This window comes from Arachis ipaensis, chromosome B5 (genome assembly GCF_059453495.1).
Source record: "Arachis ipaensis isolate K30076 ecotype BB chromosome B5, ASM5945349v1, whole genome shotgun sequence".
Lineage (NCBI taxonomy): Eukaryota > Viridiplantae > Streptophyta > Magnoliopsida > Fabales > Fabaceae > Arachis > Arachis ipaensis.
Genome location: NC_142440.1, coordinates 147,210,754 through 147,227,027, shown reverse-complemented (window position 1 = coordinate 147,227,027; position 16,274 = coordinate 147,210,754). Strand labels below are relative to the sequence as shown.

The 16,274-nt window shown below is 37.0% G+C and overlaps 2 protein-coding genes across 2 annotated transcripts; both read left to right on the top strand.

Moving 5' to 3' along the window:
• The first annotated feature begins 1,427 nt into the window (after nt 1-1,427).
• On the top strand, nt 1,428-9,567 carry MSH7 (MUTS homolog 7). Its single transcript, XM_088488582.1, has 17 exons — nt 1,428-1,927; nt 2,394-2,913; nt 3,031-3,126; nt 3,223-3,278; nt 3,498-3,564; nt 3,935-4,030; nt 4,147-4,278; nt 4,399-4,432; nt 4,511-4,558; nt 5,121-5,317; nt 5,436-5,562; nt 5,671-5,948; nt 6,163-6,357; nt 7,493-7,894; nt 8,195-8,291; nt 8,426-8,553; nt 8,834-9,567. Exons 1-17 carry the CDS (start codon nt 1,629-1,631, stop codon nt 9,317-9,319), a joined length of 3,258 nt encoding a protein of 1,085 aa, XP_088344708.1. The 5' UTR covers nt 1,428-1,628; the 3' UTR covers nt 9,320-9,567.
• A 1,228-nt stretch (nt 9,568-10,795) lies between these two features.
• On the top strand, nt 10,796-15,776 carry GNL2 (GNOM-like 2). The gene is made up of 3 exons (XM_016344755.3): nt 10,796-11,485; nt 11,847-12,295; nt 12,716-15,776. The coding sequence occupies exons 1-3, from the start codon at nt 10,796-10,798 to the stop codon at nt 15,774-15,776; spliced, it is 4,200 nt and encodes a 1,399-aa protein (XP_016200241.1).
• The last annotated feature ends 498 nt before the right edge of the window (nt 15,777-16,274 follow it).

The window sequence follows — 16,274 nt, the reverse complement described above, 5'->3', positions numbered from 1 at the left end:
ACATCTTTATTCCATATTAAAATTCTTTAGCCAAATATATTTTTAGAATATAAAATAGCCTAAATCTTTTTTTTTGTTCGGAGTAATTTTTTCTTTTCCTTCCCCCTTCTTTAGAGAGTCAAGACAGAAAAAGGAGCCTCTTAGGCACCGTTTGGTTGATGTCTGTGAAACACAAACTAAGAGAGACACGGTGACACAGAGATACCCACAAAAAACATGTATTTTGTGTCTTTCCAATTAGCTGAGATACTCATTTTTAAGTTGAGACACGGAAAATTTTTACCATTTTATCCCTTCAACCTAATTTTTTTTTCTTCAACCATTCTTCGTTTCCTCTCTCAGCCTCCATTGTTGTTGCCCGATTTGGGTTTCAATGGCGTCGCTTCCATCCTCTCTTTGGCGGCGCTGTTTGTCTTCTGTCTTCTCTTTGCAGGTAGCGTCTCAGCAAATAAGAAAGTCTCTCTGCCTCACCCTTCGATCAGCATCAACAACGACTGTCGTAACAACGAAGCTGCTCTCCCCCATTCGCATTTTGTTCTTATTCTCTTTAACTGCAGATCTACAGCAGAAGCAACCACAAATCTCGTTACAGATATGATATTTTCTCGTCGGTCCTGTCCTTCTTCCATCTTTCCTCATTTTTATATTCTTTTCGTTCTTCTTCACTTCTTTATTTTTTTTGTCATGTTCTTCCATCTTTCCTCATTTTCATCTTCTTTTCATTCTTCTCCACTTCTTTCTTTTTTTTTTCATTTACTTTGTTGCCTTATTCTACTTTAGATTCAATTTGTATTTGTTTTAAAATTTTTTTAATAAAATATTTGAATGTTTGTATTATTCGATTAGAATGTTATTGAAGCATTTTTGTTTATTTTATAAATATTAAATTTCGGATTAAATTTTATTTGTGGTGTTTTTTGCCATGGATGAGGTGATAAATTATTCTGTATTTGAATTGATAGAGATTTGTGTTTGTTATGCTAATTTTTAGCAATTTTGGATAAATTTTTTATGCTTATAAGGTTGATTTTATTTTGGATGAAGAATTACCAAAAATTAAAAAAGATCTGTGTTGGTTTTGAAGATGATGATGCCATAGTAAATTGTGATGATTTTGAAGGAGTATGAAAAAGCAGAAATGGTGATGGTGATACTAGAATAAATAAGATAAAATTGACTTTTTAATAAAATTGTAAATGGTGTGTTCTATTCTATCCATGTCTTAATTATTAAACAGAATATAAAATTAATGACTTTTTATATCTATGTACTCTTATATATTTGTGTTTATATCTTTATAATTTTAAGACATAAACCAAACACAGCCTTATAGTCTCTAAACTGGGTAAAAGTTAAGCAAAACTGTTGTTGACGCAGGGACTTATTTTTCTTTTTAAAAAAAAAGAAAAAAAAAAAAAAGAAATGAAGACAGAAAGGGAGAAACCGAGAAAGCAATTTATAGTTTTGGTCTTTTGGAACACCCAATTTAACAGGTTGAGAATGAGCGCTAAACCTTCCCCTTGGCGCCAAAAATTTTTACTGCACAGTCTCAAATATACACAATTCTACCGTAAAGCTTAAACCCTTTCATACATTTTCTCTGTCACTCTCCCATTCTCACCTCAACGATGAATCGCCAGAAATCGATACTCTCATTCTTCCAGAAAGCCTCGCTGGAAAACAAATCTTCCGGTGAGCGCCGACCTACCGATTCGTCTGTCCGTCAACACGACCGTAATTTCACGGCCGCCGTCAATCCTCCAGCGCCGGCGGTAGAAGATGTCAGAGGAACCGACACGCCGCCGGAGAAGGTGCCGCGTCAGGTTCTACCGGCGACCTTCGCTTCGAGCGGGAATGGCTTTGCTCCTAACCTCTTTGAGAGCATCATGCACAAGTTTGTCAGCGACGGCGATAAGCTTAGTCATAGGTACAAGTCATTCATTCGGTCATTCCCCTTAGGGTTTTGTTTCACCAAAATGCGAGAGAAAAAAAATGAAATGTGCTTATTTCGACGTTCTATTTTCTTATGTTGTTTTCTTTTTCCATTAAGTTTATTAGAAAATAGAAAAAATGTAAGTTAACAGAAGTGTCAACTTGTTATCTGAACTAAATGCATGTGAAAGGTGAATGGAAAAAAATAGCATGTGAATTTTCACTTTGAGAATGATGATCAATCATCATATTTTGGATTATTCGGTAAACTTTTGCAACATAGTAAATTGAAGCAATTTGATTTCTCCAAGGAATTTTATTCTCTAGCAAGTTAAACAATACCGAACATACAATACTGCTGGAACTGAAATTTCTAAATGAAAATGCTGTTTAATTTAATTAATTTTTATTTTTGTTATTTTGCCACTACAATGATCTTATGTGTGCTAATGTTTTTGCAGGAGCCAGTCATCAGATGACAGTTTGTGTAAGTCTTCTTCACCATTATGTGCTAACGGTAAAGGACAGCATCAGGAGTATGAAGGAGCTTTTCAACCTATGGTGAAAAATACTGCTGTAAGTCTCAAGGCAAAGGCAAATCAGTTAAAGCCTATCGAAATTAATGATGATGTTGTTGGGCCTGAAACACCAGGGATGCAGCCTCTTGCTTCTCATGCTAAGCGAAGTCGAGATGATGAATCCAAGTTTCGTTCATTGATGGATTCTGGTAAACGAGTCAGATTTCTTGAGGATTCACCATCACTGAACTTGACTAAGAAGGAAGCAGAAGTGGCTAGCAGGTTTGAGTGGCTTGATCCTTCTCGAATCAAGGATGCAAGTGGAAGAAGGCCCAATGATCCTTTGTACGACAGGACAACACTTTATATACCTCCGGATGCTTTGAAAAAGATGTCAGCTTCACAGAAACAGTATTGGAGTGTCAAGTGTAAATACATGGATGTTCTGCTATTTTTTAAAGTGGTTAGTTCATGAAGTATTTTGACTATTGATGTCGTAATACCATTTAATTCTGAGGATTTACTGTGTATTCATTACCTTCAATTAATAGTAGTCTGCCATAATTAATGGCATTCACAGGGGAAGTTTTATGAGCTCTATGAAATGGATGCTGAAATTGGCCATAAGGAGCTTGATTGGAAAATAACATTAAGTGGTGTGGGAAAATGTCGACAGGTCAACTCTTTTGTCGTGTATAGTCGTTTGGTTATTACTTTCCTACTTGTTTACCTCTTAAAGATTAAAGAGAGTTGTTATTACTTGCTACTTCAGGTTGGTATATCTGAAAGTGGGATTGATGATGCTGTTCAAAACTTGGTTGCTCGGGGGTAAGTACTAAGGATAGAGTGAGATTTTGTTTGAAAGTTGATTTGATTAAATGTAATGTACATCTGAAGTGGAGATTTCGTGCAGCACATAGATGAGTATGGCTAACTCCAGATAGATTGCATGATATGATCTTACTAATCATGTTGCATATCAATTTCCTAGCTAATGAATTGAGGACTTAGTATGCCCTGTTTTGAGTTTTTTCTTTCGTTGTGAAGATACAAGGTTGGAAGGGTGGAGCAGTTGGAGACATCTGAAGAAGCAAAGGCTAGAGGAGCCAACTCTGTAAGTTTTTCCATGCTTACAGTTGTGTTGGCTTTGCTAAATTCTTGTAGATGACGTTGTTCTTTGGTTGTACATAGAAAGTTTTGCTTCATAGCTTTTTACCCTAGATGTGGATAAATTCATGTTCATTCAAACATTTTGAATTTCCTGTGTCTCAGTCTATTGTATGTGTTGGAAACTGTTTCCTACCTGATGTAGTGATATTGCAGCAGAAAACATGACATTGAACTGAATTAAGATAAATCTGTATATATCATTTTATTTATTCATTATCCTTAGTGCTTTTGAGTTCTAACAAATTATCTTATGCAACGTGCAAATTTAGATTGCCTTTTTTGCATGGTATTACTGACTGTCATCATATTTTCAGGTTATTCAAAGAAAATTAGTTCAGGTCATCACTCCATCAACCACTGTGGAGGGTAATATTGGGCCTGATGCCAACCATCTGCTTGCAATAAAAGAGGTTTGCACTGTTGCTGAGTTATTAATTTTTGCAAGCTATTATAAGTATACCTAATGCATAGATAGTTTTGTTGGTAACTCGAATTGTTAAATGGTGATAAATTGAAAAATTTACAGGGTAGTACCAGCTTGGATGATGGTTCAGTTGTGTATGGATTTGCTTTTGTTGATTGTGCTCGTCTTCGATTTTGGGTTGGCTCCATTGATGATGATGCATCATGTTCTGCTCTGGGAGCTTTATTGATGCAAGTATGTTTTGGGACATCTTAATTACCTATTTTTCACTTTTATAATTAGGGTATAGGTTTCATGAATTGTAACTCATTTGTAAAACTTTTAGCTAATTTAATTTTGGGCATTGGTGTTTAGGTGTCGCCTAAGGAAGTTATATATGAAAGTAGAGGTGAACAACAATCTATTCTCAAATACATATCAAATCTAAAGGTCCATTATTTCATGTTAAAATATAATGTTTTTTCAGGGCTGTCCAAAGGAGCTCAGAAAGCGCTTAGAAAATTCTCATTACATGGTGAGATGTGATCTTCTGTTGCTGGTGTGGGGATATATTAATGTGATGTACTCTGGGATTTTATATGGGTGTTTCTTTGGCTTGGGAGCTACACATCAATTACAGCACTACTTGAAATTGATTTTGCACGGTTTTGTATAGTAATAAACATCTTGTGGTTGGAAAATGTTATGATTTATTTGGTAATTTGTTTTTCTTATTTCAAAATGAACCAGGTTTTAATATGTACACAATATGATTAACCTTCTGAATCTGTAGACACTACCTGGACTATATCCATATGATATGAATATATATATGGAACAAAATGTTTTCATAGGAATTCAGGCTATATATGTTCATTATTCTTAACGCAATTGCTTGTGTACATTCTGATAACTTGAGACTAATTACATTAGGAACACTTTTCAGGTCGCAATTCTTTTCATTACTTTGTTCTTTTGTTTTTGGATATTTTGGCACTACAACGCAAACTCCCTATATACTAGGCACAAAATTCTCATTGTCCTCTAATTTATTTTAATGTTAGAAAGTATTTCTGAATCTCAATTCTCTTTTGCAGGTTCAACAACATTACAGTTGACTCCAGTGCAGTCTATTGCTGACTTGGTAAACACAGAAATCAATGATTTAGTTCGCTCAAAAGAATACTTTAAGAGGTCTTTTCATTCACTTGATTATGTGCTGAGCAAAGTTATTCATCATGAAACTGCAATGTGTGCTCTTGGTGGACTGATTGATAATCTAGTTAGATTGAAGGTATGTTTAGTGCTTACTATGATTCCTTTTAAGTGGGGTTAGTAGCAGTATTTTTAAGAATATTCAGTTATGTTGCAATGGTTAGTAGCAGTATTAAAATGTTCTACTTTATGCACAGCTAGATGATGTCCTTCAAGATGGGGATATATATCCTTACCAAGTTTATAGGGGATGCCTTAAAATGGATGGTCAGACGTTGATAAATCTGGAGATCTTTGGTAATAATGCAGATGGTGGGAAAACAGGTAAGTGATTATTTGATTTGTTCTATCTTAGAACTGTCTTAATTTTACAACATAATTTTATTATAAATTAAATATGCAGTTGTATAATCAGTTCTCCTCTCACTTCAGGTACTTTGTACAAATATCTTGATAACTGTGTGACTTCATCTGGAAAGCGGCTTCTTAGGAGCTGGATCTGTCGTCCTTTAAAAGATGCTGAAGGAATTAAAAATAGGCTTGATGCAGTTGATGATTTAATGACTCGCCCGGAGATTGTGTCACATATTGCTCAACATCTTCGCAAGCTTTCAGATTTGGAACTATTGCTTGGCCGAACCAAGTCCAGCCTTCAACTATCAGGCCCTCTTTTACTGCCTTTGTTGGCAAAAAAAATATTGAAGCAGAGGGTGAGTTACTTCTATTTTTGTTTTTTATGCCTCATTTGTTCAGGACATGGTAATTGTTTTTCACACTGACTTTGAAACCAAGTTTCACTCATATGTCAGATACCATCTTTTTTTAATGTCAAAATAAGCACATTGACTTGCTAGCAACTTTGCATTTTTTATGGCAATCATAGTCTCTGCTTGGTGCACATATGTAATGTTTAATTTATTACAGGTGAAAGTATTTGGGTCACTTGTGAAAGGGCTTCGCACTGCTTTGAGTTTGTTGCTTCTTCTACAGAATGAGCAGCCTTTAACATCATCCTTGACAAAAGTCTTTAAACTACCAATTCTGGCTGGTAGTGATGGGCTTGATCAATTTCTTAGTCAGTTTGAAGCAGCTGTAGATAGTGACTTCCCAAATTATCAGGTTTGTTTTCTTACTCATGCTTCTCATTTAAAAAATATGAAATAAAACCTTCATATCTTCTCAATCTAAGGGCTCCAGGCTCATGAGAGCTAAACCCAAGCACTAAAGATAAAAAAAATTGCTAGTTTGAAACTTATATTGTATGGGAACTGGCATGTACCCTCATCATAGGGTCCTGTTAGTGACAGTTTGCTGTGTTACTTGGAAATTATAATTGTTGATAACCATCAGTAATTTATCGAATATTTTAAATATTGAAATAGAAGAATATTCAGTGATAATAATATCAAGGGATGTATGTTAGTTCACAATATTGGATATAGTACTAAAATGAGGGTACCTGCTCAATGGCCATGAACATTGATCAGCCAAAGCTAAGGCTGTGAAGTATGATGAGGAAGAAGCACTAATCAACACCCTGATCTAGGGTCCAAGGTGATGAGGGCTAAATCCCAAAGACTATGTGAGTAGGTCATGCACCTGAGACCAGATTGGGGACTATGTGAATGATAGGCAAGGAGTGGGAGACTTGACAGATACAAGATCCAGGGATGACAAGCCTTCGGGTAATTGTAGGTGGGATTAGCTTGTTAGGAAATTTTAGATTTGGTTCTTCGGGAAGTGGGGAATGAGCCTGGTCCAAAATGTAGATGAGGGAGGAGGCTAAATGTTTAACCAGGCTAACTGAAAATCACTTTGGTTTTTATATAAGCTATGAATTTCGTTGCACTATTTGGGCTGGCTGTGTAAGCTTACTCTATTTTGACAGCCTTGTGTCCTTTTAACAAATTTGGTGCATTATGCTAAACATCTGTGTAATTAAAGTTTTAAACAATTCATTTATTGTGGTGACCAAATCCATTTCTAATTATCTTTGTTAAACACGTGCAAGCTGACTGCTTTGCCTTTTTCTACATAGAATTAACAGTTTGGAATTTTGATGTGTATTGTATCTCAAATGTTGATTCTCAAATTTTCAACAATATTACATGGTTATATGTTAGAACATGCAATTGCTTGTTATGTTATGTTGTTATGTTTGAATATTTTTTTCCTTTGTCAACATTAATGTGAGGAATAGAGGGAAAGTTTTTACTTGTATACATGACTAAGCATATATTATATCTGGTGGCAGAATCATAATGTTACAGATTCAGATGCCGAAACACTTACAATACTTGCTGAACTACTTTTGGAGAAAGCTACACAATGGTTTGAAGTTGTTCACGCCATCAATTGCATTGACGTGCTAAGATCCTTTGCTGTTACTTCTAGCTTCTCATCTGGAAGTATGTGTAGGCCTGTCATAGTGCCAGAAAGTTTTACGGGTACAGACAATGGAGGACCTGTGCTTAAAATGAAGGGGCTATGGCATCCATTTGCCCTTGGAGAAAATGGATGTGTGCCTGTCCCCAATGACATAATTCTTGGTGAGAATGAAGGTGGGCATCATCGCACATTGCTGCTGACTGGACCAAACATGGGTGGAAAATCAACACTTTTGCGTGCCACCTGTCTGGCTGTTATAATGGCCCAGGTTCTCTCTTTTGTTCAAGTGTATATTCTCTCGTGCTTTCCCCCTGTTAGACCTCTGCACTCTCTACTCTATCCGCCTGATTTAAGTATACACCATTGTTCAGTTTCCTTCCTTTCTTTCTTTCTTTGTAACAAATTTTCCTTATTGTAAGGGGAAAACATTACACATTTTGGAATAATACAAGGGGCTTATGTCTGAATTATGAAACCTCTAGGGGGATGCATCTTATATATTATGCACTTTGCCATGTCATCTTTTTCTGATACCTTTCTTTATAATATGCCTCTGATGCCTTTGCAGATAGGCTGCTATGTGCCATGTGAAAGTTGTGTTCTCTCAGCTGTGGATATCATCTTCACACGGCTTGGAGCAACAGATAGAATCATGACAGGCGAGAGTAAGTACTCACAAATGGAAGTATGCTTTATAATTTGTACCATACGGCATCCAGATGATCTTTCCTGCTTAAACAAATCAATGCTTCTAGTAAGATGAAATGTACAGGCCAACAAATTTTGCTTCTATTTTCAGGTACCTTCTACATTGAGTGCACAGAAACTGCATCAGTTCTCCAGAATGCTACTCAAGATTCTTTAGTTATACTTGATGAATTGGGTCGAGGAACCAGCACTTTTGATGGCTATGCCATTGCATATGCAGTGAGGCTCTGCTCTTTAACATTCTTGTGTGTGTGTGAGGTTTTCCAAGCGGCCGCTTTGGTTCTATTTTAAAGTGTGCCACTGCTTAGAATTTCAATACTCTTTAAGTTGGAGAATTACAGTGTGGCTATCTTCTTTTTTTTCATTTAAGGTTCTGTTAGGCTATACCTTGTGCTTGAGGCATAGTAAACATTTGAAATTGAGTGTGACCTAAAGTATCCATGTTTTGATAATGTCTGAAAATTGTCATCCTATTTAATAACTCTCTGGATTTCCACAGGTATTCCGCCATCTGATTGAAAAGGTCAATTGTCGGTTGCTATTCGCCACACATTACCATCCACTCACTAAAGAGTTCGCCTCTCATCCGCATGTTAAAATGCAGCACATGGCTTGTGCTTTCAAGTCAAAATCTGATGGCTATTCCAAATGTGGTGAGGAACTAGTATTCTTATACCGGCTTGCCTCCGGAGCATCTCCGGAGAGCTATGGGTTGCAGGTTGCCCTTAAGGCCGGGATTCCGGAGAATACCGTAAAGGTTGCTTCAAATGCTAGCCAACAGATGAAAAAATCAATTGGAAGAAGTTTCAGATCAAGTGAACAGAGATCAGAGTTCTCAACACTTCATGAAGATTGGTTGAAGACCCTAGTGTCTTTCTCACGGATACAAGATTCTAAATCTTTTAATGAAGATGATTTAGATTCATTAATATGTTTATGGTATGAACTAAAAGCTGCTTTTAGATCGGGAAAACAGATGTTTTAGTGGCAGGTAGGATGGGGTCAAGAATCTGACTTTCATAGTGCAATATGTAAATTTATACTGATTGAGTAGTTTTATTTTCCTTTCAGAAACATAATAGCTTCTATGTTTTGCTTTTATATGGAAGAAAGGGAAAAGATGCAAATATAGAATTAGAGAACTAGCCAATATATAATGTCTGTCCCTTGTCTTCTTGTGACACTCGAAATAAAAATAATCTTGGGCATTAAACTATGTTTAACACTATAAAAGATGTTACCGATTTTTTATTTTATTACTACTTTTTTTTTGGTCGAGTCGGGGGGGGGGGGGGGGTGGGGTTTGAATTATGTGGGCTTAAAAACCCCAAACCAAGGAAAACCCAAAACAAATTAGACTAAGCCCTGCTTTCGGCGCCACGCACAGGGTCCAATCGGAGATCTATTCACCGGCAAGCACAGCGGGAGGAGCCTGCCAAGAAGCAAATCAAATCCGCCATTGAAGCCAATATTTCCCTAAGGCTGTTGGCTACTGAATTATCATCTCATCCCTCAATGTATGTTTAAATTTCAACTATTCACTATTTTAAAGTCCTTACAACTTTAAGTATGTAATTAGAGATAATGTGAAACTTCTACCGTAATATGCATTATAAAGTTATGTACATATCTAACTATATTTTATTCTGTCAATAAAAGGTATTTGATTCAATTATTTATTTTAAAAATTTACGAACGAAAAGTATGAGATTGATTAGTAATGCAAAATTCTTACACTAAATGACAGGGGAATTAGCATTAGTGGATTGTTAGGCGAAGGGTATATTGGGATTTATCAATGAATATTATTTATATTTAGATATATTTAATAATACTCTTCTTAATAATCATAATTACCTAAACCTTAAATAAAGCATGGGTCATTCCTAATGAGGAGATTGCTCTGGTCTTGCAAGAAGACCATGTTAGATAGAAATTAGGATGGCAGTTTTGCCTAGTCTTTTCTTTTAGCTTGTTTTCTTTTTTTCTTTGTCTCTGAACAACAAAATAAATAAATAAAAATAATGGAGGTTGACAATAATAATTTTCGCAAGGAAGACTAACGAGATAATCTAATGTTTGATGTGCATACTGCATAAGCATAACTTAAGTGTAACGAACATTTTTGCAAGGCAAAACCCCTTCAAATAAATAAAATATAAAAATAAGACAATAAAACAGAAGAAATTAAATGTACGAGTGATTTGCCAAATGTTCCGGCAATCATTTTCCCCATGATTATTTGTGTCCTCAAACATGCGAAACTCCATGCAAAATCCCCTCTCCTTTGTACTCGATCTTCTCCACTCTCATCACTCTAATCTAATGTAACCTTTCATCTAACCAACTAAGCTTTTCTTTCTTCTCTCAACAAAAATCATGCACATGCACAAGCAATGATGTCACCACCTTAATTAACTATTGCATAGTTGAGTAAAAGAAATAATAAATTAAAAAAAAAATGGCGAAATCAATAAAACGGTTATCAGCAATGGATTTCTTAAACGGAGAAGAAGATTATAACCACCAGCACAACCAAAGAAGCAAGTCGATTTCAAGATCAAAACGGAAACAACTTGCACTCTCATGCATGCTAAACACCGAGGTTGGTGCAGTTCTTGCAGTGATTCGTCGAAGCCCCGAATTCAACCCTCTCTATTCCTCCCCGGAAGACACCTACGACTCCTCCATTGTCACCTCCTTAAGGTCCCTTCGTTCTCTCATCTTCAACCCTACACAAGAATGGCGCAGCATTGACCCCTCTATCTACCTCTCCCCGTTCCTTGACGTCATTCTCAACGACGACATGCCTGCCGCCGCCACAGCCGTCGCCCTCTCTTCCATCCTCAAGATCCTCAAGTTCGAGGTGTTCGATGAAAGGACGCCCGGTGCCAGAGAAGGCATGGAAGCCATTGTTACCGCCATCACCGGTTGCCGACTCGAGAAAACTGATCCGGTGTCTGAGGACGCCGTTATGATGAAGATTCTTCAGGTTCTTGCTGGGACAATGCACCACAGGGCTTCCATCTTGCTCAGTGATCCCGCTGTGTGCACGCTTGTCAATGCTTGTTTTCAAGTTGTGCAGCAATCTGTTAATCGCGGTGATTTGCTTCAGAGGAATGCCAGGTACACCATGCATGAGCTTATACAGGTAAGCTGATACAAACCCAGAAAATTTTACTAGTAACAGCAAATAAATCATATATAATCATGTTATGTGTATAGCACTATTTATTTAGTATCTCAAAATTTTTTTGTTATATTACCTATAAATAAGTTTGATTATTCTAATATTGTAGATTTGATTATTTTATTATAATAAATTTAATCACTCTGATGATTGATTATTTAGTTAAAAAAAAATGAATCAGTATGTATAATATACATAAATATGTAATAATTAATATAATGATTTAGAGAGTTAATTAGTATTGGTTCAAATCCAAGATAAAAACAAAGAAAAAGTGTATTTCTATATATATACATCTAATTTGGGTCTGTCCCTTGTTCAGGTTGTGTTTTCTAGGCTTCCAGAGCTTGAGAAGAAGGGTGGCCGCCGCCACCTCCGCAGTGGGGAATACTCTGGATCAGAAACGGATGACGATGATGATGATGATGAGGATGATGATGGTGATGGTGGGGAAGTGACTGGCTATGGGATTAAGTGTGCCATTGACATATTCCATTTCTTGTGTTCATTGTTGAATGTTGTGTCTGTGATTGAGAATCCTGATGGGACTTTACCTCACACTGCTGATGAGAATGTTCAGATCTTTGCGTTGCTTATGATCAATTCTGCTCTTGAACTTAGTGGGGATGTTATTGGGAGGCACCCTAGGCTCTTGAGGATGATCCAAGATGATTTGTTTCACCATTTGATTTACTATGGTTCATGGTCTAGTTCCTTTGTCTTGTCCATGATTTGCAGCACTGTCTTGAATGCCTACCACTTTCTAAGAAGGTTAGATTTCATTATTCTTCATTAGTCAAAGAAATAAACGAAATTTTAAATATAAATTTTTACGTATTTAGTCAAAAGAGAAATATTTTGTGTATTCAATTTATGAAATTTATCTTATGTATATTTCACGTCTATAATAAGTAAATAATTTAAATATATAATAATATGTTATCCATATATTCTTTCTTACTTTGAAACAAATTAACAAAATTACATGTCAAAGTCATGATAAAAAAAAAAGTTGAGAAATAAACATAGTATAAGTTAGCATCAAGTCTCGTACAATGCATTCACACTAGATATTCTTATATCCTTTATAAGTAATTTTTCATGCTTCACATGAACAGAACAGACAACATTAAAAGATTTGTTGTATAGTGTTGCTACTTATGTTATTTATGTATGATTTTAATGTTGTAGGTTTTTACGTTTCCAGCTAGAAGCTTTCTTTTTAAACGTGTTAACAAGACTTGCAAGTTTCGGAAGCTCAATTTCGATTCAAGAAGTAGCAGGTGAGGGAATAATAAACTTTTGCAGACAACCAACATTCATCATAGAAGCTTATGTGAACTTTGACTGCGATCCGTGTTGCCGGAACGTATTCGAGGACTTCGGCAGGCTTCTATGCAAGCATTCATTTGCAGGGAGTGGTTCCTCCACAAGCATGCAAATCCAAGCCTTTGAAGGACTATTGATTCTGATTCACCACATTGCAGACAACATTGACAAAGATGATTCAGGTCCTTTAGGTGCTTATGCAGTTCAATTGAATGAGTATATACCGTTTTGGGAAGACATGGAGAGAGATGAAGATGATTTGGACACTTGGGTGGAACATGTAAGGATGAGGAAATATCAGAAGAAGAAATTGCTGATTGCTGCAAACCATTTCAACAGAGATAATAAGAAGGGTCTAGAGTACTTGAAGCATGCTAAATTGATATCTGATCCTCCGGATCCAAAAGGGTATGCTTACTTTTTTCGATACACACCCGGCCTAGACAAGAAGATCATAGGAGAATACCTTGGAGACCCTGATGAATTCTACCTCAAAGTTCTCAAGGAGTTCACAGAGACATTCCATTTCAATGGGATGGTTCTTGACACTGCTCTTCGGTTCTATCTAGAGAGTTTCTTGTTGCCAGGGGAGTCACAAAAGATTCAGCGCATACTCGAAGCCTTTTCGGATAGATTCTATGATCAGCAATCATCAGACTTGTTTGCAAGCAAGGACACTGTTCTTATCCTCTGCTATTCCCTCATCATGCTCAATACTGATCAGCACAATCCTCAAGTTAAGAAGAAGATGACAGAAGAAGAATTCATTAGGAACAATCGCGCCATCAACGCAGGACAGGATCTGCCTAGAGATTATCTTTCAGAGCTTTTTCAGTCCATTTCAAGTTATGCAATTGCCCTTGACACAAGTACTGTGTCACTAGACATGACACCAAGCAGGTGGATTCAGCTCATAAACCGATCCAAAGTGTCACAGAATTACATACAATGTGACTATGATCGCAGATTATGCAGGGATATGTTTGCTTGCATTGCTGGTCCATCGGTTGCGGCTCTTTCATCATTCTTTGAGCATAATGATGAAGAGGAGCTGCTCCATGAATGCATTGAAGGCTTGTTCTCGGTTGCGAGGATTGCTCAGTATGGACTAGAAGATACCCTTGATGAGCTCATAACATCTTTCTGCAAATTCACCACATTGCAGAATCCATATGCTTCTCCAGAAGAGACTCTCTACACATTTGGCCATGATTTGAAGCCTAGATTGGCAACAGTTGCTGTTTTCACCATAGCAAACATGTTTCGCAACGGGATTAGAGGGGGTTGGAAGAACATTGTAGACTGCTTGATAAAACTCAAGAGGCTTAAGCTGATTCCCCAATCTGTTCTTGATCTTGAGCAATCTGCAGATGCAGCAACCACACCTGAATCAGCTACATCTCCTACTGAAGATCATAGATTTAGCAGCCACCAAATGGGTACCATAATGCAACGCTTTACTCTCCTTTCGCCGGACAACACGGATGATGGAATAAACCTTAGTAACGAATCGGATAGGAATATCAAGATGATCAAACTGTGCCAAATTGGTAGCATCTTCAGTACTTGTTCAAACATTCCCATAGAATCCTTGCACAGCCTTGGAAGATCTTTAATATCTGCGGCTGCCGGAAAAGGCCAAAAGTATAGCACACAGCACGATGAGGAAGAAACCATTGAGTTCTGTTGGGAACTACTCAGTGCAGTAGCCACAGTTAATGCTCACAGGTTCCACATGTTTTGGCCAAATTTCCATGAATATCTTCTAGCAGTTGTTCAGTTCCAAATGTTCTCCCCAGTCCCATTTGCTGAGAAAGCTCTTTTAGGCCTTCTCAAGATCTGTCTAAAGCTCTTTTCCCAACCAGTTGATGACAAGATAAGTGAGGAGGCCATATTCAAGTCCATAACTTTAATGTGGAAGCTTGATAAAGAGATCCTTGACACATGCCATGATATCATTTCTCAAACAGCCAGCCGAATAGTCACCGACTATGCTGCAAATTTGCAGACTCCTTTCGGATGGAAATCGCTCTTAAACTTGCTTTCAGTCGCCTGGAGGTATCCGGAAACCTACGACTTGGGAGTGGATGCGTTGGTCACTTTGTTTTCTGATGGAACTCATGTGTCACGAACGAATTATGCGTTTTGCATTGATTGTGCTTTTGGTTGTTTTCTAGCTAAGAACAGTCCTGCAGATAAAAAGAAAAAGATGCTAGATATATTAGCCGATTCGGTTAACTTGTTGATCCATTGGCACAGGACTCTATACTCAGATCCTGGGAGTAATTTCAGTATATCAAGCAGCACAAGCTCTTCCTCTAATGAGGAAACTAGCAGAAGCCTTGCAAACTACAACATGAACCTGTTTGTGAAACTTGGAGAAGCATTCAGAAGAACAACATTGTCAAGACAAGAAGAGATAAGAAACCATGCAGTTCATTCTCTTCACAAGAGTTTCTTGCTTGCTGAGGAACTCCTTTTTATATCATCCAATTGCATCAACTACTTCAACCTTGTGATCTTCGCCATGGTCGACGAGCTTCACGAGAAGATGCTGGAGTACTCGAGGAGGGAAGGCGCAGAAAAGGAAATGAGGAGCATGGAAGGGACACTTAAGCTTGCAATGGAGCTGTTTACTGATATGTTCTTGCAGTCATTGAGGCAAATAGCTGAGAGCCCTGGATTTAGGACATTCTGGTTAGGCATATTGAGGAGGATGGACACGTGTATGAAAGCTGACTTGGGGCATTATGGTCCATCAAGTTTGAGTGAAATAATACCTCATTTGTTGAAGAAGATAATAACACAGATGAAGGAGCAAGAGATTTTGGTGCCCAAAGAAGATGATGATATGTGGGAGATCACATACATTCAGATACAGTGGATATGTCCTGCTATCAAGGATGACTTATTCCCAATGTAGAACATCAATCTCATACTCATGTAATGTATTAGTATTTTTTCTATCATCATCATGTAATGTATTATGTATTCTTTCTTTTAAGTTTGATGCAGCCATTTTTGTAGTACTTAGTGCATTCCCATTTTTATTTTCATAGTACTTTGATGATATCATAATTTCATTACACAAGGAATCTCAATCTACTACACTTGATCATAGATTTATTTTATTTTGACAAATGTTATATGCACCAATTTTTTTTAGTATAATTCATAATTGATTGATAAAAATGAGAGAAGATAAAACATTTCTTGTATGCACTAGGGGTGAGCACGGGTCGGTTTGGTTTGGGTTCAAGATGAAATTAGAACCGAATCGATTAAATTGTAATCGGTTCGGTTTGATTCGAATTTGTATTTTTTTGTGTATGTACTCGAACCAAACCAAACCGATTAAGAACGGATTGGTTCGGTTCGAGTAATTGGGTACCCGATGACTTTGAAATTCATAAAAAAACCA